The sequence below is a fragment of the Oncorhynchus nerka genome, linkage group LG7 (assembly GCF_034236695.1).
Source record: "Oncorhynchus nerka isolate Pitt River linkage group LG7, Oner_Uvic_2.0, whole genome shotgun sequence".
Lineage (NCBI taxonomy): Eukaryota > Metazoa > Chordata > Actinopteri > Salmoniformes > Salmonidae > Oncorhynchus > Oncorhynchus nerka.
In genome coordinates, this window is record NC_088402.1 from 41,290,199 (window position 1) to 41,314,294 (window position 24,096).

The 24,096-nt window shown below is 44.5% G+C and overlaps 2 protein-coding genes across 6 annotated transcripts; one reads left to right on the plus strand and one right to left on the minus strand.

The window, feature by feature from the left end:
• The first annotated feature begins 657 nt into the window (after positions 1-657).
• LOC115131693 (transcription factor AP-2-epsilon) lies at positions 658-12,325 on the plus strand. 4 transcript variants are annotated; one of them, XM_029663611.2, is made up of 7 exons: positions 658-802; positions 3,055-3,510; positions 6,023-6,077; positions 8,022-8,253; positions 8,833-8,951; positions 9,269-9,407; positions 11,294-12,325. In XM_029663611.2, exons 1-7 carry the CDS (start codon positions 761-763, stop codon positions 11,553-11,555), a joined length of 1,305 nt encoding a protein of 434 aa, XP_029519471.1. In that variant the 5' UTR covers positions 658-760; the 3' UTR covers positions 11,556-12,325. The 4 variants fall into 4 exon arrangements, with proteins under 4 accessions (XP_029519471.1, XP_029519472.1, XP_029519473.1 ...); XM_029663612.2 differs by having other exon boundaries at positions 3,055-3,498; positions 11,294-12,324; XM_029663613.2 differs by lacking the exon at positions 658-802 and adding an exon at positions 1,552-1,763 and having other exon boundaries at positions 11,294-12,324.
• Positions 12,326-13,527: 1,202 nt separating this feature from the next.
• Positions 13,528-23,737, minus strand: LOC115131695 (proteasome subunit beta type-2-like). Of its 2 annotated transcripts, none has more exons than XM_029663615.2 (6): positions 23,552-23,737; positions 22,645-22,767; positions 22,391-22,461; positions 14,410-14,572; positions 14,090-14,139; positions 13,528-13,755 (listed from the first exon to the last, which is right to left on the minus strand). In XM_029663615.2, exons 1-6 carry the CDS (start codon positions 23,640-23,642, stop codon positions 13,624-13,626), a joined length of 630 nt encoding a protein of 209 aa, XP_029519475.1. In that variant the 5' UTR covers positions 23,643-23,737; the 3' UTR covers positions 13,528-13,623. The 2 variants fall into 2 exon arrangements, with proteins under 2 accessions (XP_029519475.1, XP_029519476.1); XM_029663616.2 differs by lacking the exon at positions 23,552-23,737 and adding an exon at positions 23,068-23,097.
• Positions 23,738-24,096: the final 359 nt, after the last annotated feature.

Sequence of the window (24,096 nt, forward strand, 5' to 3'; positions counted from 1 at the left end):
GATTACGCGTTGGAAGTTATTTTGAAGACTCTAATATATCAGTGACACTAATAACTAATTATTTTTTTGGCAGATATTCTCAATCCATGAAACTTAAATGTTTTAACTTTACATTTCAGATAAAATAAGTCTTCAGATTTCAACGGTGCATTTTACTTAATTTCTTTCTTACAAAAAGAGAGTGACGATGTTAATTTTCCGATACATTTTTGATAAAACCTGCAGGGTCTCAAGTCTGGACATAGTTTTCAAATGATACAATAGCAAGTAGAGACACCAGTAGCCTGAAGTATGGTGTACGGTTATAATTCCGTTTTAAATGATATATCTATGGAAATGCTTAAATATAATTATTTGCCTGTAATTAATAAAAATATAGTCTATATAGTTTGCTTAAAATGTCTTAGTCATGCGTAATAGTATAATTGCACATTACAGTCCAACTTAACACAATCCCGTTTATTAAATCGAATGCGTTATCTATTCAAATGTTTCCTTTTGGCATAAAACTCTAACCCTCTTTTTGTCCTTATTTAGTAGCCCTCTTGATTCCGCTCACCTCCCGCCCTCACACCCCTCAAACTTCCGTCCATGTCTCTGTGTGACTCATACAAAACTCCTGCGTCGCTACTCCAACTAACTCACTCATCAGTCTACCTTCAGCTCGTCTTTATCAAACCTCCTGTTGCCCGCTATTAACCCCCTGTCCAAACGTAACTCAAATCTCTGCAACCCGGACACCCTTTACAACAAGGTCATCATGCTTTGGAAATCTCGAACGAAGACTGAGCCCTACTGTCAGGTAACAAATGATTTGGCTATGCTTGAATTGATAAAAGTGTATAAAATGGCTAATGAATTTTGAAAAATGTTTTATCTCATGCTATTACTGATCGGGCTAATAGGGCTTACAATGAATATATATATTTTTTTAAATAGTTTTTGTAAAGTGGCAAGAACTAGTGACAGAACTTGTTTGATGTTATAATGGTTTTACGGATCGATATTGCACATGTTAACAGTTTTCCAATTTGGGTGAATGAAATGGTATAGATAACATTCACTCATTGTCATGGTGAGCACAATCAAATTATTCAAAATTATGTAAATATATTTCAAAAACACTTTAAAAGTTGTTTTGAGTTATCTGTATCTCACAAAGTTGAGCGAGGTGGATAGCGGGCGTAATGCTTTAATTACGCGGCAGTTTAAACAGAAGGCTGGATATTGATTCATATAGACTACTAGGCTATTTGATGCATACTCTGTGCCAAAATCATTTTGACTTGTCTGGGGACGAGACCTCTCATTTGGCGTTTAAAACAAGAGGCAAATAATATGGGATGTCTGGTTAGTTTAATAACTTCGAATCTAAAAGGAAAGTAAAGGTAGGAAAATGATCAAACATACATGTGGGGAAATGTATGATTGTCTGAATGAATATCTCTTTAAGAAAACTGGACCCCCCAACCCCCTCCCCTCTTCTGTGGAGCGCGTTCGGAAAACCTATAAGTAGCGCGTGCATGGAGAAAATTTAGGACACTTTCTGACAGAAGCATCCGTAACAGCACGTGGTTGAGGATTGAGTCATTTCTAAAAGCAAGAAGAAGAAGAAAAGCTTTAGCTATTTCCTGTATGGATCTTGTTGACACATGAAAGTATCTTGGATTATAACTATTTGGTGACACGGACAAGACATCCATATCCTAGACCGTGAATTTGGGTAACCAGAAGAGATGTTAGTCCACACATATTCGGCTATGGTGAGTCCTTTTAAATTCAATACTACGCGCTAGTCTGCAGACCAGATTAGGTCCGATATGGTCTTGTCATTTTCCATTTCTACAACTTTGTCTTGACTCGAGTGGGCACAGATATGTGACGTTAACTTCGCACTAGCGGCGCAGCTTTTGTCATTGTCAGCTGTCCGGATAGATCCGCTGTATGCGGAATGTCGAAATATGAATTTAAAGAGAGCCGAGTAAAACCAGAATGGCACTTTGAGATGGTAGTAATACTTTTGTAAAAGTACCATTGCGTTTTGCTGTGGTGAGCATAGTGAAAATTGAAACTACTAAAGGGGTGTGACATGTATAAGGCATACATATTCAGATGGTAACCTATATATTAGTCTAGTGGTTATTGGTTTTATGTTGGCATTTATTATTTTATACAGATTTTAAATGAACTTTTTTCTTTGCTTTTAAGTCCCCCATTGTTAGTTTCTAATAATGGACATTGTTCCAACAAAACAAAATCGATCGGAGGGACCCAGCTTTAGAAAAATCGATTTTAACCAGGAAGTGCATGCATATGTGAAGGCTACAGGACAGTTGGAGAATATTGTAAAATGATTGCATTGATGATAGTATGTTATTACAATATTACATGATGACTCCCAAATTAATTCAGACAAAATGGCTAAAGTTATGTTTAGGCTATATTGCTTTACATTTAACTTGAACATATTTGCAATATTTTATAAGTTCCTGTAGTCATAAATGTGTTCACATATTTTATAATATTGAGTGTTGTATTTCCTGGGGCAACATGATGCTATTGCGCATTAGATACCTGTCCTTTGTTCTGTTGGGGTTCTCAGTGGCCATGACCTTTGACACTGTCATGCAGCGATGCCAGAGGCACCTGCTGCCTGTCTGGCATGCAAATCGAACACCTTGAGTTATTTTGACATTTTATAATTAAATAGTTGAATTTTAAGCTACATTTGTATTTTTTTGTGTGGTCAAGACGGACTAAGTTTTGTACAGATCTATATGCTCTATCGAACTGATTTAAAATATTATAAATACATTTTATTTGTATGATTTCAATTTCATTGCAGTTCAGTTAATCACAATCAATAACGAATTGTAATGTGCTTATGATAACGCTTAGGCTACTATTTATAGTTTTGCAAAGATTATTTGAATAAAAGAAATACTTTTAATTATAGGCCTGACATTTGGTGCAGTAAATCGATGCATTTGCATGTAATCAAAAAATAGTTTGATTTAGAAGCCTAAGTTACTTTTTTTGTATTTAAATGCACAGGACCGCGCGGACGGACTGACCGGTTCCTCGCCCAGCGGGCGACTGTCCCAACTCTCCTCGCTGAACCAGGCAGCTTACTCCTCGGCTCCACCGCTCTGCCACACACCGGCCTCTGACTTCCAACCTCCGTACTTCCCCCCTCCATACCCACAGTCTTCGCTCTCCTACTCACAGAGCCAGGACTCTGCATACTCTCACTTATCGGACCCCTACACCTCCATCAACTCCATCCATCAGCATCAGCAAGCGGCATGGCACTCGCAGAGGTCGCGAGCGGACGAGGGGGGGCTATTGTCACAGTCACACCGGGCTTTAAGCCTCGACCACCGTCGGGAGTACCCCGGTGTACCCCGGCTTCTCCACGGACTTGGGGAGGGTGCCGCAGCGCTAGGGGACGGGCCTCTTGGAATGCACATTGGACATCACGGACTGGAGGACATGCAGGTGGGTTTATTTGTGCGTGGACCTTTTTATTATTCCTTCTCCCGTTCACAAACACTATATTGGTCGTGCGTAAAAGTCACCTTTCAGCGCATAGCCTAACCCACGCACCCATTATGTAGATCATTGCTGCATTAGTTTACAATTTATTTTGTGGAAGAATCTATAAGAACTAGTGAATAATTGTGTGTATGGCAAGGATTCTCTTTTCTTTTGTTACTGTGACAGTCTTCTTTTGATGCGTATTTTGCACACTCGCTTTTTTTCTCCCAAAGGCTCCACCTTAGAAAAATACCTAATTGTAAATGCAGTTCATATAAGATTTGGTGAAAAAATGACCAACTGTTACACTAATACTTGTCTCGAAGTGGCCACCTGTCAAATTAAATGAACTTGCTCTTCGCCCTGATCTTATTGTGAGAGTATACGCACAGTTTAAACACTTTATTTAGAGACCAATGGCATCTTTTTCCCCGTGGCAGTGCAAATAGGCTAGAGACTTGTCTAAGTGGTGATGATTGCGTTGATGGATACATGTAGGCCTAATCATGTTAAATGGAATTGGTCCACTAATTGCAGGGGCTCGCTTGTCTCGTTAGCTTAAAAATTATATTAGTTCAACCTAATCCCCAAAGTGTTGTTATGTTAAATATAGCGGGCAGAGATCAAACAAATATATCTGAAAGCAACTATCATTTACATTCTTAGACCTTGAAAACATTTTAGTGATATGTTTAACTATATTAGCCTGTTTTGTGGACGCAGTTCTTAAATAGATTATTTGGAAAATCAATTTCTTTCAGGTAAATTGAAATAGACATGGATATTGGAAATATCAACAAAATAGTACGATATCAATAAAATAATAGGCGCATTTATACTATTACCTCATATTTAACTAATTTGTTTCTGATTTGAATGACATTGACAATGTATTAATTGCAGCGGGAAAATTAACAAAATTGATGCTAATCTCCTGAAAAATGTACATAATAATATGAAATATTATATGTTGTAATTATTTCCTTCCTGAATAGTTTTGTTGTTCTTTGTGGGTCTGAAATTCAAGCCTGACTTATTAGGCCTATAGGCTATCCTCTAACACACGAAGCAAGTCAACATTTCGTTGGTGCCTTTAGCCGGTATCCATTGAAGTCATGGGGAGAAGTGTTGAACATATTATGGTATGCATGCAATTTTAGCAAGAAGAATAGTTTAAACGTTGCTATGGATTTATTGAGTAGTCAACCACACACAAGCAGGTGCAGATTCAGACGCATTTGTTCAAAGCATCCTGCATCTCTGACACAATTCGGCGCAACCAATTTGATTCCCGTGGTCATTAATACAAAGAAACACTTACTCAAGCGGAAGGCATGGAGTCATCCAGAGCATGTTTGTGTTAAACGCTCTCTCTTGACGGAACCTTCTATTTGATTAATGGATTAAATTCGCAAGTTTGAGCCCCATATAAATCCGAGACGAAGAGGATCTCTCTCTGCAGATTTTTTCTAACACTCCTCATTGACGCATGTAGAATAACATAGAAATACCCCACAAATGGCAAACACTTCAACGTTTAAAATGTTGAAATGTTTGTTGAATTTGTTATAGCGAATTAAATTGGTCACTTTATTTTTGCAGTTCAATAATGATTCAATAAAGTTTATTTGCTGAATAGACAAGTAGGCCTGATCCATCCATATAAAAATATGTAGGCTTAAGATGGATAATTACATGAAGATTTAGTAACTTGAAAATTGGGCAAAATGATTTACATTTTTGAAAATGTCCGACGTCCATGAATACATACATCTGAAAAGGAGTGCGGTCGCAGGGTTCATCTCATGAAGGCTAATCGATTAGCCCCTTTTCTCATTTAAGTGAAAAACATACCCTACTTAGGCTATAGTTTTTTATTTGCAACATTTAATGTAAAACAAAATACACACAACATAAAATGTGTAAAAGAGACATGGAATTGACAAAGTGATGATCATGCCAATAGCCCGCTCTCAACTACCAAACACAAAATGTCAGTTCTTTGTCTAGGTTTTCATAGAGTGAAGACCATGTTAAGCAGGGCCAACTTTTGTCTTCTTCTTTGTTCTCTGACCACACAACATTGTGTATTTGCACATCCAATTTCAAGAAATAGTGAATTCTGTTTACTGCTTTTTCTTCCACCCCGTTCATAGAGATCACAGACACTGTGAGTGTATTAACTTGGCCTTGAATAAAAGCGTCTGCTAAGTCTCATACACTGCATTATGATAAGGGCCCCACAATAACCACCTCAACATAGAATTAACCCCGGCTTCTCGGCCCTCTTCTGAGTCTAGTTTCCAACACGGATGCCCTAACAAACCACAATACTCTAGCAAATCTGCCAATCAACTGTTATAATTTTCTTACACTGTGACAAGAGCTAAATTATAGATTGCACTTGGCCCAGACTGGTTTTGAATTGGCTGGTGGGGGTAGTGAATAAATGATCCTGACTGGCCACTGTATCTACCCAACACAGGGAATGGAGGAGGGATCAGCCTTGGGCATCCTGGACCACTCCGTCATTAAGAAAGGTAAGGGAGGCAGAGCTCTGTGTGTGTGTGTGTGCGCACCCTTCCCTATAAACACCAACCACCCCTCCAGCATATATATATATATATATACACACACACACACACACACACTATAAATAATTCTGTTTTGCTATTTCATTTGAAGTCAAAAAGTTCTCTAATACTCGGCTGCAGACTTCACCCTAAAGGCAGTCATTCTTAATGAACTGTTCATGGTCATATGAGAGGAAGAGGGAGAGAGCGAGAGCAGGATTAGAGCGAGGAGAGAAGAGAAGTGGGGCAAGGAAAAGGGAGGGGAAAGAAGTGATAAAAGAGGAGTTCTGGAGAAATTCACAGCCGTGTGATCACTCTAATATTACCAATAGTAAGAACTAGGATTTTTCACAAGACACAGGGGCACGATTAACCAATTCAAGTTGAATTCCAAACAGCTTGAAATACCTAAATTCCAAATCCGCTTTAGTGACTACACCGGAGACATGGCATCTATGCATGAGCGATGCTTAACATTTTGCAACCAACACTCATTTTCAAGAGGAATGACTATCATTCCAGTGATTTGCCGAGGTTGAGAGTGTATCAATTACAGTGCGTACTCATGGCCACGGATTTAAGAGCATAGAACAAACTCCAAGCCTACATGAATAAGCGGATCTGAGAGAGCGAGCGAAACAGAACACAGAGAGAGACACACACAGAGAGACCTTAAAGACCTCTACACTGCTCCGCGGCCAGGCCTGGCTGGCTCTGAATGGGGGATAGAGAGAGCTCCCTTCTGTCCGGGAATCTGTGCCGCACAGTGGGGCGTCGCAAAGAGACGCACGCCGCCCACGGAGAGAGAGTGGAGAGAAAACATCACAGCGGCAGCTCTAGCACAGCTGACAGTAGGCACAGAGATAACTCCGCAACAGTATAGCTAGTCACTGGGAGGATGCACTGAGCCAAAGGGATAAGGGGGGAAGAGATGCAGAAACCCACATGCGCACACACACACACACACACACACACACAGGGCAGGAGAGGATACTAAGATACCATAGAAACACAGTAATGCACACTCATACATAATAACACACACGCTCACCTAGGGAAAGGGTTAATTCAATCCTCTCAGTTCAGCCTATAGGAGCCACACAGTCTTTAGATCCCAGCCCACAGTCCTGGCATGAAAAGACGTGTGATTAGTGGGCTACATCAGCTAATTTCAAGAAAACAAATTAACGGTTTAAAAGATGTAACTTTCTTCTTTTTTTTTTACGTCGACATAAATCATTATTAGGAACTGAATGGCCATTTAAATTGTAATAATTTTTCGAATAATCCTCTCGAGTAACTGCAAATAATACCACGATGCCTATATTTTAACGGTTCAAATGCTTTCTCAGCCACAATTCTATGATTGGCATTCATATGGTAGTGCTGCTTTGTCCCCAGTTTCTCCCAGTTTTTAAACCTGTAAAGCGGCAACTTAAATTCTAGCAACATTCAATACTTGAGAATGAAGGTCTTTAAGCTTAGCAGTCAGAGAAAAGTGACTGTGAAAGTAGTGAGGCGTGAATAAGATCTAAATGAGATGTGTTACTTAAAGAAACAGGGAACCCACCTGCTGTGACCAAAACAACAGCAATAGTGGTGCCAGAATTAGGGCTGGCAACACATGGGAAAACGTGCCACTGCTCCATCCTCATGTAATAAACACATTAGTTACATTACTTGTATATTAGAAAGGATTGTGGAAATATGATTTTTATTCACCTAAACTCTTTTTCTCCCTTCCTCAATACCCATCTTTTTCTATCATCTCTCTTCCTCAATACCCATCTTTCTCCATCTCTCTTCCTATCTTGCCACCCCCCCCCCTCTTTTCCACCCTCTCTCTCACCTTTACACACTTTCTCTCTCTCTCTCTCTCTCTCTCTCTCTCGCTCCTCTCTCTCTCCACAGTTCCCATCCCCTCCAAGCTGAACGGCTCGTCCCTGTCGGCTCTCCACCTCAGTAAGGATGGTCTAGGGATGGGTTCCGTGTCCAACCCGGGGGAGGTGTTCTGCTCCGTCCCCGGCCGCCTCTCCCTCCTCAGCTCCACCTCCAAGTACAAGGTCACCGTGGGGGAGGTGCAGCGACGGCTGGCCCCGCCCGAGTGCCTCAACGCTTCCCTGTTGGGCGGAGTCCTGCGCAGGTGAGAGGGTCGGAGTTTGGAGTAAGGGGTGGGGAGAGAGAAACAGTGGAGAGAGACACGGCTTCAAGGCTTCACACATGATTGTAAATCAAATAAGACCATTCTGAACAACAGATGTATTCATGTATTCTGGACAATAGAATACAATATTTGTCACCCCTTGATTGCTTAATGTATCCAGTGGAAAAAGTTCCGCTCCTCCACAGAGAATGTAATAATGCATATATTTTAAGACATTTTCAATTCCTCCCCCAAAAATATGCAATGAACCACATTTCCTGCTCAGTGTTCATACATTAGATTACAATAGTGCATATTTCAAATCATTGTCCTTCTATGAAGTGCTTTGGCACCCATATCTAACAAAAAATGGAACGCAAAAGCAAAGGACCAAATGAAACCATCAAGTGGCAGCAGTACTACACTATGGCCATGGGGAGTTCTGTGTGAAAGCAGCCCAGACAGACAAACAGACCTAGGAGTGGGCAGCCACAGCCAAGGACAAGGCTCAGCAGTTTGTTACGGGGCCACACAGACAGGTCTTAAGCTGGTCTCTCTGGCTCCTCTCTCCTCCCTCAGGGCAAAGTCAAAGAATGGTGGGCGCTGTCTGAGAGAGCGTCTGGAGAAGATTGGGCTCAATCTCCCCGCTGGGCGACGCAAGGCAGCCAACGTCACCCTCCTGACGGCTCTAGTGGAGGGTAAGAGGTCCACAGTAACTTGTACACATACTGACAGACACTCCTGGGTGAACACAACTCTCTAGGTAGAGGGCATATTCCCCAGTTATCGCTTAGTCAAATCTTGATTCAAATCTACTGCCACTGTAAGTTAACTGTTCAACCAAAATGTATTTGCACAATTAAATTGAATGAAAATTGGTAATAAATAGTAACATAAAGACCATAAACCAACGGTAAATCCAAACAAGAGCACCATGTAAAAAAACGGAGCTTTGCCTTATTTCCTGCCGAACCTCCACATCCGGCCATTCACTAGTCTTCTCTATCTCTTCCAGGTGAGGCAGTCCACCTGGCCCGTGACTTTGGGTATGTGTGCGAGACGGAGTTCCCTGCCAGAGCGACAGCAGAGTATCTGTGTCGGCAGAGTGACCCCGAGCAGCTTCCCACACGACGCAGTATGCTGCTGGCCACCAAGTGAGTGTCTCGTGATCCATGTCTGGGCCTAATACAATCTTACAGTAGATAGTCTCACTAATACTGAACCATCTCAAGTGTTGCATATACATACAGATATACAGTGGGGCAAAAAAGTATTTAGTCAGCCACCAATTGTGCAAGTTCTCCCACTTAAAAAGATGAGAGAGGCCTGTAATTTTCATCATAGGTACACTTCAACTATGACAGACAAAATGAGAGAAAAATATCCAGAAAATCACATTGTAGGATTTTTTATGAATTTATTTTAAAATTATGGTGGAAAATAAGTATTTGGTCACCTACAAACAAGCAATATTTCTGGCTCTCACAGACCTGTAACTTCTTCTTTAAGAGGCTCCTCTGTCCTCCACTTGTTACCTGTATTAATGGCACCTGTTTGAACTTGTTATCAGTATAAAAGACACCTGTCCACAACCTCAAACAGTCACACTCCAAACTTCACTATGGCCAAGCCCAAAGAGCTATCAAAGGACACCAGAAACAAAATTGTAGACCTGCACCAGGCTGGGAAGACTGAATCTGCAATAGGTAAGCAGCTTGGTTTGAAGAAATCAACTGTGGGAGCAATTATTAGGAAATGGAAGACATACAAGACCACTGATAATCTCCCTCGATCTGGGGCTCCACACAAGATCTCACCCCGTGGGGTCAAAATGATCACAAGACATCACAACCACACGGGGGGACCTAGTGAATGACCTGCAGAGAGCTGGGACCAAAGTAACAAAGCCTACCATCAGTAACATACTACGCCGCCAGGGACTCAAATCCTGCAGTGCCAGACGTGTCCCCCTGCTTAAGCCAGTACATGTCCAGGCCCGTCTGAAGTTTGCTAGAGAGCATTTGGATGATCCAGAAGAAGATTGGGAGAATGTCATATGGTCAGATGAAACCGAAATAAAACTTTTTGGTAAAAACTCAACTCGTCGTGTTTGGAGGACAAAGAATGCTGAGTTGCATCCAAAGAACACCATACCTACTGTGAAGCATGGGGATGGAAACATCATGCTTTGGGGCTGTTTTTCTGCAAAGGGACCAGGACGACTGATCCGTGTAAAGGAAAGAATGAATGGGGCCATGTATCGTGAGATTTTGAGTGAAAACCTCCTTCCATCAGCAAGGGCATTGAAGATGAAACGTGGCTGGGTCTTTAAGCATGACAATGATAACACACTAACACACTGCCCGGGCAACGAAGGAGTGGCTTCGTAAGAAGCATTTCAAGGTCCTGGAGTGGCCTAGCCAGTCTCCAGATCTCAACCCCATAGAAAATCTTTGGAGGGAGTTGAAAGTCCGTGTTGCCCAGCAACAGCCCCAAACATCACTGCTCTAGAGGAGATCTGCATGGAGGAATGGGCCAAAATACCAGCAACAGTGTGTGAAAACCTTGTGAAGACTTACAGAAAACATTTGACCTCTGTCATTGCCAACAAAGGGTATATAACAAAGTATTGAGAAACTTTTGTTATTGACCAAATACTTATTTTCTACCATAATTTGTAAATTAAATAATAAAAAATCCTACAATGTGATTCTCTGGATTTTTTTTCTCATTTTGTCTGTCATAGTTGAAGTGTACCTATGATGAAAAGTACAGGCCTCTCATCTTTTTAAGTGGGAGAACTTGCACAATTGGTGGCTGACTAGATACTTTTTTGCCCCACTGTACATAGTGTGCATGAAGGGCAGACTCCAACTAAAAAATATGTTTGGCTTAAGTGAAGCAGACGAAGCTATTTGGGAAATATGTGTATAGTTTTAATGAGTGTGACGATCGTCCCATTACATTGTTAAACGTTGACCTGAAAATGTTGACGTTGGCATTGAAAAATTCTAACCCTTCTCTAACTTTTTCTCCTCAGGGAGATCTGCAAGGAGTTTGTGGACCTGATGTCCCAGGACCGCTCTCCTCTGGGGGCGAGCCGTCCCAACCCCTGTCTGGAGCACGGGGTCCAGAGCAACCTCACCCACTTCAGCCTACTCACCCACGGCTTCGGCACCCCCGCTATCTGCGCCGCCCTCTCCGCCTTCCAGAGCTACCTGGTGGAGGCCATCAAAATGCTGGACAAGGACCAGGGGGGTGGCAAGGGGCACCACGAGAAGGAGATGAAGCACCGCAAATAGGTGGGACGCCTTCTGACGAGATAGGAGATTTGACGGACTGACTGATTTCCATATTCCATCCTTTCTTAGCCTCCATTAAGAGGACAACGACATATTTCTTCCCCAAATTCTTACTACGGCCCAATCCCTCACAGGGAAGGGCATGGTGATGTTTGTGCTGTATATGTGTCGGCCACTTCACTCAAAGACGCATGGACTTCTTCTGGGCTGCTGGTTTTCTAGGCAGTGTCCATTCCTAACTGCCAATGACATTTTCTGAATGAGTTCTGACTTCATGTCCCTGTATGTCTGTGTGACTGTCAAGATGATACCCCAACCGGCATTCATTGGAATGCCCTCTACTTCCCGTAGAGATGCGACTATTTATCTCTATGCTTACTTCCCTTCAAAGTCTGTTTGACTCTCTGGACTTGGACCCACTTTGAAAACATCTCGTCACAAGAGATGAGCCATATCCAGGACAGCCAACTTTCTTAGTTTTTCTCATTCCTCATCTGGACATTGGATACCGTCCAACTCCACCCCATAGGATGGGCAGTTTGTGTACTACGATTCTATGTGGGTGCTGCTGGGTAATTGAGATCTTTGGGGGTGGGGGCATGGTGTCACAGGCAGCTATGGGATTTTTTTGGGGTGAAGGGGAGGGTAGGTGTGGGTAAATTAAAAATAAAAAAAACACATCATTTTGTACTTACTGTGTATGTTTAATATTAATGTTATTACTGTTATTATTGTATTACGGCATAAATGTCATATATTATTAAAGAATAACTGATGCAGACTGCCTGGGTATCATGTTTTATCATTCACTGTCGATAATGGTGGAAGGATGCTTTTCAAGTTTCTAATACCTAAAAACCACTGGCCATGAATTAGATCCTTCAAAATTTGAATGGTTTAAGTACAATTTCAGGGGAATTTTTAAAATGTTTTTTATCTCAAAAATAATTTCTTAAGATATACAATTAGAAATATTTACTAAAACGTTTTTTTGATATAGAAAATATGTTGCTAATTTAAAAAAAATAAGCAATTCACCACTTATGATTAACCATAGACACACTACCCATCTCCCTTTCTCACATACACAAATTAATAATTACTGATGCGAACGTGCACCCCAGGGGCCACAAAAAATTCAGAGAGCCCATTTACGGCAGAGCGATGAAGTGAAAACGATCCCTCACCATCACAGCGGTAACTGTCACCGTGCCAGGCAGTCGCCAGCCCCACCGTTACCTGGGAGACCACCGCGACACCAGTGCACAACACCGCACCTCAGCTTCCGTCCCTCTTCCCCCATCTGTTAAACTACCTCTTATCTGCTTGTTCTCTACACCTCCTTACCTGCCCCCTCCCTCCACATTACCCCAAGTATCAATTCCCCCATCCTATCTCCCTGTGACCTACCCCTCCCCCTCCTTTCCTATATCTGACACTCAGCAGGGTTGTTCTCCATCTCTGTGCCTCCAGGCAAACATATGCTGCTCTTCCCATCAGATTCCGGTGTGTTTGGGAGAGGAGGGATTGTTTAATGTTTATTAATCACCTGTCTGCGGTATAGGAAGAGAGAGAGAGGAGTTGGAGACACACTGGCTTGGTATTCACTATTCCAGCTGTAGAGAGGTTACATTTTTCCTGAATGTAGAGGTAAATTAAGTGTTGTGACAGCTAGGTAAATTAGTTTATATGTATTTAACAAACAAAGCTTAAATATACTGTGCGCGCAATACAAGCATAATATTTGGTACTTAACTGGTGTTCCAAGTCTTTTGAAATGACCCACATCACTTAAAATAGCAATAAACAAAAACCCATATTATATGGCTTTTCACTTTCACTCATGGTTGACTATGCACATACACAACACATACAGAGGCACACAGAAGACAAGACAGACTGCAGAGTACACAGCCAGAAGGCTGTTCTCTTTATAGGGGACACAGAGGAACGTACCACGAGGACAAAGATATCTCAACGGTGTGTCACGTTTTATTGGAACAAAAAGAGCAAAGGTCTTAGGGTACAGAAGGGAAAATATGTGGGCATTAGGGGTAAAGCAGTGAGCTTAGGAACTTGGCGCCCATGGAGCAAGGAGCTTGGCGCCCATGGGCATAAGCTTCTCCAAGTCATGGATGCCTTCCGTGTCAATCAAACGGACGGTGAAGGAGGGCAGGTTGAGGATGAATCGCTTGTTCAGCTGGAGGAGACAGAGAGAGGAGAGTTAGATCATGAGTCTTTTCATGCCAATGCACGGCGCAGCACTAGAATATAGGAGAAAACAAAGCTATGTTCCTGTTCTAGGTGATATCAGTTCATTGAACAGTTCTCGCTAAATGTAGTTTTCCTAAATTAGAGACGTCTCAATTTGATCAATTCAAGACTGCTGTGTGGGAAATGATTCAACTACAACGTGCATCACAACAATATCTCCAAACGTGATGAACTTTAAACCAACTAATGAGGTGGTGATGAAGCCCACCGCCGTCATTCAGTTCGCTCTAAAACAGAGAGAGAAAAGAAAAAGAGCTCACCTCCTCAACGCACTTCTTCAGTAGGTCCACGGCTTCATCGCGAGTCAGATCTGAAGCACGAGAGAGATTCGAGAGAGAGATTCGAGAGCGGGAGACGGGAATAAAAAGAGAGCAATATGACTCACTGCACATCCCGATGAAGTTTAACTTCAATACAAGAACTCTTCAATCATTTACTATTTCAATTCTGTTAAGTGTTGAGAGAGCGCGAAGAACACAGCCAAAGGAACAGGGGAAACAGACAAGAGGTTAAGAACAGGAGGCAGAAAGAGGAGATGGAGGAATAGTAAAAAGAGGGGATAGAGAACGAGGGATCCCACCTGGTCTGTAGTAGCGGTCGAGGATAGACAGGGTGAGGTAGGCTCCGTAGCCGTGGGCAGCGAAGGGGGCCTTGGCCAGAGCAGACAGGTGATCCATGTAGTAGAGCCCTGGGCCGTCCGTCTCATCAAACCCAGCCAGCAATAGGTTCACATGGTACGGGGTCTGGCGAGAGAGGCATTGGTCAGCGAAGGTGTGACATTATGGTATTATCGCGATATGAAGACATTATCGTGTGATGACAATGTTCTCATGATGGAGATGTAAGGAAGGACGATGAACTAAATGATCACACACACGATACAGTTCTTCGCCCCCACATCCGAACAACAAGGTCCAGTTTTCCATTCCTTCGTTATGACCGTCCAAGGCTGATGCTCCGACAGCGACCAATAGTCAGTACCATAGAGACTAATCGATTTAATATCGCACGCCAACGATTTCTCTCTATGGTCAGCACATTAAACTATCATTGCAATAAGCTGGGTGAAAGACACTTTGAAGAGGCAGCTTATGATTAAGACCGCAACAGAAGGCAAATAAAATGACGTTTCTTTTCAGCTCGCTCAAACGTCGCCCCTCCCAAAATATCGGCTGTGATTTGGAAGTTAACAAAATAGGAGATTAAACAACAATAGCGGCGCAAAAGTATGGGGAGGGGTGTGAAACTGCCGTGACATGGAGGGGCGTTAGGTGGTTTGGGTGTTGGAGAGGACGGGGGGGGGGGGGTCATGGTGTCACCAGCAGTATGACATCTGCTGGGAGGTGGCACCCCCGCTGCTCCCTCCATCACCCCCCCACACACACCCCTCCACTCCCGCCTTCACCCTGGAGTAACGCCAAGGCTCATTAAAAACTTCTGTAGTCTCTCTCTCCTTCCCTCTCCCTTAAATTACTTATTTTATCCTTCTAGCCACTCCGTTTCAATGAGCTCTTTTACACGCTCGCAATACTCCTCTTTCGCCATCCTCCCTCCTTGCTATAATCCCTCTAATCAGGACAAATTGAAGTTTCAGAAACCAGTCATGGTGTGAAACTAGTCATTCGACAATTGTAGAGTTTCCGTTTAAAAGGAGTCAAACCTAGCGATGCTATGAAGTGAATGCTAAAAATCAGCAGCTAAGCGTTGCACATGAACCCATTCCTAGAATAGAGAGAGAGACAGTGGATGTCTAATGTGACATCTCCTGAGCTGCAGTAACCTGCTGTAATCTGAACACCTGCCCCAAGTATCAATGTGTGTTAGACACTTCTACCAGGGGAAAGAAAGGCCGACTTGCCATGCTCCCTGTGGAGAGGGGTTGTGTGTGTGTGTGTGTGTGTGTCTCGCCAGGCCATGCCTGAACCCATTGGTGTATCACGGAACACCCCAGTGGCATCACCCACACGAGCGACACCGGTCTCACAGGTTACAACGTAACAATACAGAGCAGGAGATGGCATCAAAATAACCCTTCCTCCCAGTGTCACCTCAGAGGGCACCAACAACCGGGCAGCAGGCCCCTCTCCGTGCACCGCGTCCCCCACCCCCTCCCCGTGTCACCTCAGAGGGCACCAACAACCGGGCAGCAGGCTCCTTAAATCCTGCACCAGACCTCACGCCAAGTCACAAACACACAACACATACATGTTCAAAAGAACCTCATAAAACACACAGAGATGGTCTGTCTAATATTCATTCAACTAAAAGGATGTACGGTTAGTTCTGATGATGAAAGAAGTGAACCGTAGTAAATCAACCCAACCCCGCTCTCTCCCTCCTCTTCCACGTGCCAGCCCTCCCTCTCCGCGCCCACCCCTCTCCGTGCACCGCGCCCCCCCTCTCCGTGCACCGCGCCCACCCCTCTCCGTGCACCGCGCCCACCCCTCTCCGTGCACCGCGCCCACCCCTCTCCGTGCACCGCGCCCACCCTCTCCGTGCACCGCGCCCCCCTCTCCGTGCACCGCGCCCCTCCCTCTCCGTGCACCGCGCACCTCCTCTCCCTCTCCGTGCACCGCGCCCGCCCCTCTCCGTGCACCGCGCCCTCCCTCTCCGTGCACCGCGCCTCCCCTCTCCGTGCACCGCGCCCGTGCACCCCTCTCCGTGCACCGCCCCCTCCGTGCACCCCTCTCCGTGCACCGCGCCCACCCCTCTCCGTGCACCGCGCCCACCCCTCTCCGTGCACCGCGCCCACCCCTCTCCGTGCACCGCGCCCACCCTCTCCGTGCACCGCGCCCTCCCTCTCCGTGCACCGCGCCCCCCCCCTCTCCGTGCACCGCGCCTCCCTCTCCGTGCACCGCGCCCACCGCCCCCTCTCCGTGCACCGCGCCCACCCCTCTCCGTGCACCGCGCCCACCCCTCTCCGTGCACCGCGCCCACCCTCTCCGTGCACCGCGCCCACCCCTCTCCGTGCACCGCGCCCTCCCTCTCCGTGCACCGCGCCCTCCCTCTCCTTGCACCCCTCTCCGCCCCCCCTCCCTCTCCTTGCACCGCCCCCACCCCTCTCCGTGCGCCCTCCCCCTCTCCGTGCACCGCGCCCACCCCTCTCCGTGCGCCCTCCCTCTCCGTGCACCGCGCCCTCCCCTCTCCGTGCACCGCGCCCGCCCCTCCGTCACGTGCACCCCTCCCGCCCCTCTCCGTGCACCGCGCCCGCCCCCGCCCTCCGTGCGCCCTCCCTCTCCGTGCACCGCGCCCTCCCCGCCCTCTCCGTGCACCGCGCCCTCCCTCTCCGTGCCCTCCCCTCTCTCTCCGTGCCCTCCCCTCCGTGCCGTGCCCTCCCCTCTCCGTGCCCTCCCTCCCCCCCGCTCCCGTGCACCCCTCCCCCCTCTCCGTGCACCGTGCCCTCCCTCCTCCCTCCGTGCCCTCCCCTCTCTCTCCGTGCCCTCCCCTCTCCGTGCCCTCCCTCTCCGTGCCCCCCTCCCGTGCCCCCTCTCCGTGCACCCCCTCCCCCCTCTCCGTGCACCGTGCCCTCCCTCCCCCTCTCCGTGCACCGTGCTCTCCCTCCCCCTCTCCGTGCACCGTGCCCTCCCTCCCCCTCTCCGTGCCCTCCCTCCCCCTCTCCGTGCCCTCCCTCCCCCTCTCCGTGCCCTCCCTCCCCTCTCCGTCCGTGCCCTCCCTCCCCCTCTCTGTGCACCGTGCCCTCCCTCCCCCTCTCTCTGTGCACCGTGCCCCCTCCCCCTCCCCCCTCTCCCTGTGCTGTGCACCGTGCCCTTCCTCCCCCTCTCTGTGCACCGTGCCCTTCCTCCCCCTCTCTGTGCACCGTGCCCTTCCTCCCCCTCTCTGTGCACCGTGCCCTTCCTCCCCCCTCTCTGTGCACCGTGCCCTTCCTCCCCCCTCTCTGTGCACCGTGCCCTTCCTCCCCCTCTCTGTGCACCGTGCCCTTCCTCCCCCTCTCTGTGCACCGTGCCCTTCCTCCCCTCTCTCTGTGCACCGTGCCCTTCCTCCCCCTCTCTCTGTGCACCGTGCCCTTCCTCCCCCTCTCTTCCTCCCCGTGCCCCAGGACATGTTCTCTTTATTGGCATTTCTCCTCAATGTGCTGTATTAATTGTTCATCTGTGCTGGAACAGGGGAGTCGTGTGCAATATGGCACTAGTAATTATTTGTGCCCGTGCTGTACTAAAAAAAGAAAACCCCATATGTGACGCTGGCACCACAAACTGTTGCTGTGGACTTCTTGCTAAATCTTTAAATAAGCAAGAAGACTTACTTGTTCTTTTGGATACAACCCAAGAGGCGACATCTGACTGAGGTAATGATTTACAAACCCTGTAAAAGACCACTGCCACTGAAATTTGCAGTCCATTTTTACAAATACAGTTTTGAAATACAATGCAGCTAGTTGATTTCAGGTTTCTTCACAGTTGCTTGCCAGTGTTCTCCATCTTCCCTTCTCTCACACCATCTCTGAAGCTTGGCGCTTACTCCTGGGGTTATCAAGAGGCCCAGGTGTTGTTCTGGATCCCTGGTAGGTACCCAGTGCAAGATTCTCCCCCCCCCCATTCCAAGCTCCAACGCTACCACTTATCCCCCGAGGTTTCGAACCACAAGAGACATCCTCTTCGCTTAACAGCGTAGCTCACCTCCATTCAGGTAGACAAGAGAGAAAAAACATGAAATGCTCAGGAAGGAGTGGAAAACATGTTTATGGAACATATTTGCATGTCCATATATTCTGGGGTGAATTGGGGAGCATAGCTAAAGGAAGGTGTGGGATGTCGACCAGAAACTGCTTTAACCAAAATAAAATCTCAATACTTTTGGGAACCCTGCGAGAACTGCGTACGAAAATATAATATACATAAACAAGGATATTTTCACCACAGGATAAAAATATATATATATATGGTATTACTGCCTTTGGGCAAGCATGTATTTCTGAATATTTTGTAATGTTATCCAATATCTAAAGCACATATTGAACCAGCAGCAGCCTAACTAACACAGACGCTCGCTCGCACTCTCTTCTGTGCCGTGTTGACTTCTGGGTCTAGCTCAAAGCCCTCGGGACTGGCCCCCTCTCCCCCCTCCATATCCCACTCCCTCGGCTCCCACCTCCTTGTGTCCCACATTCCCTTCTCAGCCTCACTAATTGTTTTTTGTAATTATTTTCATCCTTCTGCTATTGTGACAGGCAGCGGCTGCACTCTTCTTAACATATTAACCTCGTCACAACCAGATGAGATTTAGAGGGACGGATACGAGGAGACTTGACTCCTGTGTTCCACACACACACACACACACACACACTTCACTCCAAGGAGTGGTAGGACAGGGACCCAGTGGGTTGCATTACGTTTCTGCCGCAGGTGTTGCGTACCGTTGAGACAAGAGCGACACTTATGCCAATTCACAACATATTGACAAATGTCTCTGGATCAGTCAAAATAGACTCGCTGCCCACATCTCAAACTGATATAGTAGAGGAACACAGAGACAAAACGGGTGGAACATGTGTGCTACACTAGCACGTCACGAAAGCAGTAGTTTTTTTTTGTTAAAAGTTGCCACACTGGAAGCGGGCCGACATGCCTGTGCCCAATGTTCATCTAAAAACAATGGGAATGACTCATGCTCTGCAAAGGTTAAGTGTCCAGTGTAGGAGGCTCAGACTGAATTCCCACCTGAATGTGTGACAAAGGCTAAGCGGCAAAAGCACAGAGCAACTTAGTGGTAAACATAGTAGGCTACACTGGAGAAAATACAAGCATGGGTCCACATTAAATAATGACATTGTCCCACGGTGTCCCTGCTGTAGCTTTACAGCCATGCACAATTACATAGGGGGAAATAGGGTAAGAGTACTTATTAAACCCACTCCCATCTTTGGACTTACATTTTTTATAAACAAACTTTTTTTTCTCGCTTTTAATGCTTCAACCAATTCATCTGGTTTATATCCATAACACTTTTTATTCTAAACCAATCAGAGGTTTTATTATTAAGTTATTGACGCTCCAAAGCAAACGGTGTTGAGGGGAGCCTCAGATAACATCTTCAGATATGTTTTGGTACTTTCTCAGATAAGTGATCATACTTTATGGACAATTCATATGCGGATGATGCACATGGTAGCCTATTTCATGGGCATTAATACATTTCTTGCCAATTTAAAATATGGGGTTTTTCATGCTAGCAGTCGTGACTGCGTGTCACAGTCTCACAGTAGCAACATAACTTGAGCTAAAAAAAAAAATGAAACATTTCAGCTTACATTATTAAAATGCATTGTCTTAGGTGTCTGTTAAACGAACCTTGCATTGTTATTCCCAGATGCCGTTTTTGTAAATTTGAGATTGATCTTAGCTGGACTTAAAGAGTAAAGGACATAAAAAGCATTCCCTCTATTTATAATGGAAATAAATATTGTAGGGTGTCTAATCAAAAAGGCATATTTTGATCAATGGGGAAATAATATGTTAATTGTGTAGATACTCCTCTAAGAACACCAATGGTGCAAACTAGGGATGCACGATATATCGGTGAACATATCGGAATCGGACGATATTAGCTAAAAATGCAAACGTCGGTATCGGCCCGATGTCTAGTTTAACGCCGATGTTAAAAACCGATGTCAAAACTACCGTGCCTACCTATATAATGTACGTAATGACGCCACGTCAAATTTTGCGCTACAGGTGCAACATAGCATTCCTAACCTAGCCCACGATGTCTGCTGTGTGGATCGAACAGTCAACAAGTTGAGAAGTCATTTGAAAGATTAAAACAAGTTCAGAGAGACAACTCAAAGGGGAAATCCCTTGACAGTCAACCGTTCTCTGTCGTCTGTGATGTTGGCTTTCGCTGACTGGTCGAGCACCAGTACACACTTCCAAGTGTGCTATTTTTCAGATGTTGCCCTACTGGGGTTACACAGTAATAGCGTCACTGCTATTAGCTTCACGACATACATACATATTATGGAAAATTGTTTGGGTCTTTGGGTGTCAAAAAGATACAGTAACACTGTCAAAGCTGTACAAAAAAAGTCAGCAAACAAGCAAACACTGGCCACGAACGAAGTGTTAACAATACCGCGTTGGTAATAAAGCATAATTTGTTCAACTTCTAGGGTAGCTAGCTTTAGCTTGGTACTTAGCTAGCACCAATACAACCAGCCTGAAAACAATGACCAGTAGAACCTGCAGTCATTTTCATTAGTCTTAGCAATGATTTAGGAATCCTTGTGAGTAAGTATTAGCTAGGTTGCCCCTTGTTGTTCGCCTATTGAAATTGAACTTCATTTCATGAAAATAAATAGCTAGCCAGCTACTTAACCCTGTTGCCCAAAGCTACCGTTATAAGCAGCCAGCAAGCTTCATTTGGCTAGTGAAGCTCGACCTGACGGGGGTATGTGTTGTGAAGCTTGCCACACTAAGGATGAGGCACAATAGTGGAATTTGCTGTTTGCCTTCAGAATAAAAGTATGTCATTGACAATTATGCAAAGGAATACAAGTAGTAGAATTGAACCATACTGTTATTTTGAAGGCTAACCGCAAAGTCCACTGTTGTGGCTAATCCTTATTGTGACTAGCTTCACATAGATGGGTCTGACCACCATTAATCAAATAAGAACGGTCTTATAAATCAGGGTTATTTTAGATGACACCCGAGTTTGAAGGTAGGCCTTGAAATACATCCACAGGTGCACCTCTAATTGACTCAAATGATGTCAATTAGCCTATCAGAAGCTTCTAAAGCCATGACATCATTTTCTGGACTTTTCCAAGCTGTTTAAAGGCACAGTCAACTTAGTGTATGTAAACTTCTGACCCACTGGAATTGTGAACAGTGAATTATAAGTGAAATAATCTGTCTGCAAATAATTGTTGGGAAAATTACTTGTGTCATGCAAAGTAGATGTCCTAACAGACTTTGTTGGTTAACAAGACATTTGTGGAGTGGTTGAAAAGCGAGTTTTAATGACTCCAACCTAAGTGTATGTAAACTTCTGACTTCAACTGTATGTTGTGTGGACCTCCCACTTTGACTCGGGATAGCATGCAGTCTATTAGGGTGAAATTCACAGCGTGGTGAAAGTGCATGATAATGAGCTTGATGCTCCTTACTAATAAATATCAAGGGTCTTATTCTGGTGACATGATGATCAAATTAAATTAAAATAATCTTGCTTTTATCTTAAATAACCTTATGTAGGCTATCCTACACGCACTGTATCTGCGAGCTGTTGACTACAGCGCACATGTCAAAACCAGAGTGGGCACATTTGCTATATAGCACAACAGTTTGTGACAAAACCATCGGAAGAATTGAAAATGCGATGGCAACACATTTAAAAAGTTGGAAAGTAATCCCAAAAGTATTTTTTTGTGCACTAAGTCATCACGCACAGCCTGTTATCCACAACAAGTCTGTTTTATGGAAACATCTCTGGTGGGAAAACGTGCATATCGATTTATGCAGACTTTAGAATATTTGCATAGAAACCTATTGCCAATTGGATGGAATCTTCACTAGTGTCTGATTTGTTAGGCAAATAATTACCCTGCTTCGAAGGTAGTCTGCAAGGTTCTTGCGTGTGAAGTTGGCTGCCGCTTTTGGACTGAGTTCATAACCTGAAAGACAAGAGAGTCAAACGAAAGGAATGTCCATTACAAGTCACACGTAACCATGGAAACACCGTAATTCAAATCTAACATCTATATTTTAAATCAAGATTAGAAGCGTAGCGGTGACATGAATAATAGGGCTACTAGGTCATCTTTAATTTGACACCAGAGAAACACAAGAGAACTTACCGTTTCTCATTTTGTAGAGCTGAATATTCTTCTGGATGTACTCTGCAAACTGCACTGTGTCACCTGCCTCTCCCACACAAAGCAATAGAATCTTGTCACTCAGCTTGAACATCTTGTCTTGGTCTGAGGGCATAGACAAGGTGTTAGTTATTCAAATCACACACACCAGTGATATGTTCAACATGATGCATGGAAATACTAAAGACAAATACACCATTTTCCTCAAATTTGTTTGATTACAAATAGCTTTCAGATTTTTTGACAGAGGAAAATATTGCAAGTCATTTTGATAGTAATCTGGGCCTACTTGTGTGTGCACTCCTTGACGAATTCCACTTTCACAATTCGAAGTATCAAACTACCTAGTTGGCTGGCTAACACACTAGCTAGCCTTTTTACCTATCTAACAAGTCTGTAACTCACCGTTTTGAGTTTGTGAACATGCAAGTTAACAAGCTAGGTAGATAGTCCAACGCGATTGTTCCCAACACGTTTAGTCGCGTGAACAGTTAAAATCGTGCAAGATAGACAGATCGCTAGCGTTAGGTGAGAACTGAAAGCAGAGATACTGTTCTAACATTTATGCTGGAAGCCACATCAGTTAGCTAAGAGCGTGTGCTTTTCCGATCTCGACTCATTAGGCAATGAGAAAGGAAGCTCGCTTAGTTAGCTAACTAACTATTTAGCTCAAACAGCAGATGTTAGCTAGTTAGGCTAGAATGCTTAATTAACACAACCATTCTAACTAGTAAGTTAACATATGACTCAAAACGGAAATGTATGAGACAAATAGGTTGGACCTTTCACTAACTTTAAACATTTTATGAATGAGTTCATGGCCAACAAAAGCCGGTTAAATAGCTAGTTGGCTAACTGCAAACGAGCGATGTCATAGTCATAACGTTACCCTGTTTCATCTGAATGATGCTGTTGGCGGCAATATTATCAGCAGCAACCAGGACAAAGTCTTGTCCCTGAATCCCGATCAAATATTCCATACTGTAATTTATGGGTAACAATTTTAAAGAAGTTTGGCCTGAGCAACAACTCAAACTCGTTCGTACACTCAGATTACGCAGCAAAACTATAATAATTGGCGCAAGATGTTGACGTCATGATATATGAAGCTTTTCCCCTTCTCATGTGACCCAGGTCTGGTGCCACTGAAAGCCAACTGCAAATCAGAGCCCTCTGCTGAAAATTATTAATGTACCACGGTCTATCTCTGGAATATACAGACTACTTTATTTTAATTGAAGTGGGGTGTTTAATAGCCGAAAGCAAGATAAAAAACAAAGACACATCAAAAAAAAATTGAACACATTTTAGTCATTTATTAGACGCTTTTATCCAGAGCGATTTACAGGAGCCATTATGGTTAAGTGCCTTACTCAAGGGCACATCGAAAAATGTTCCACCTAGTCAGCCAGGGATTTGAACCAGAGACCTTTC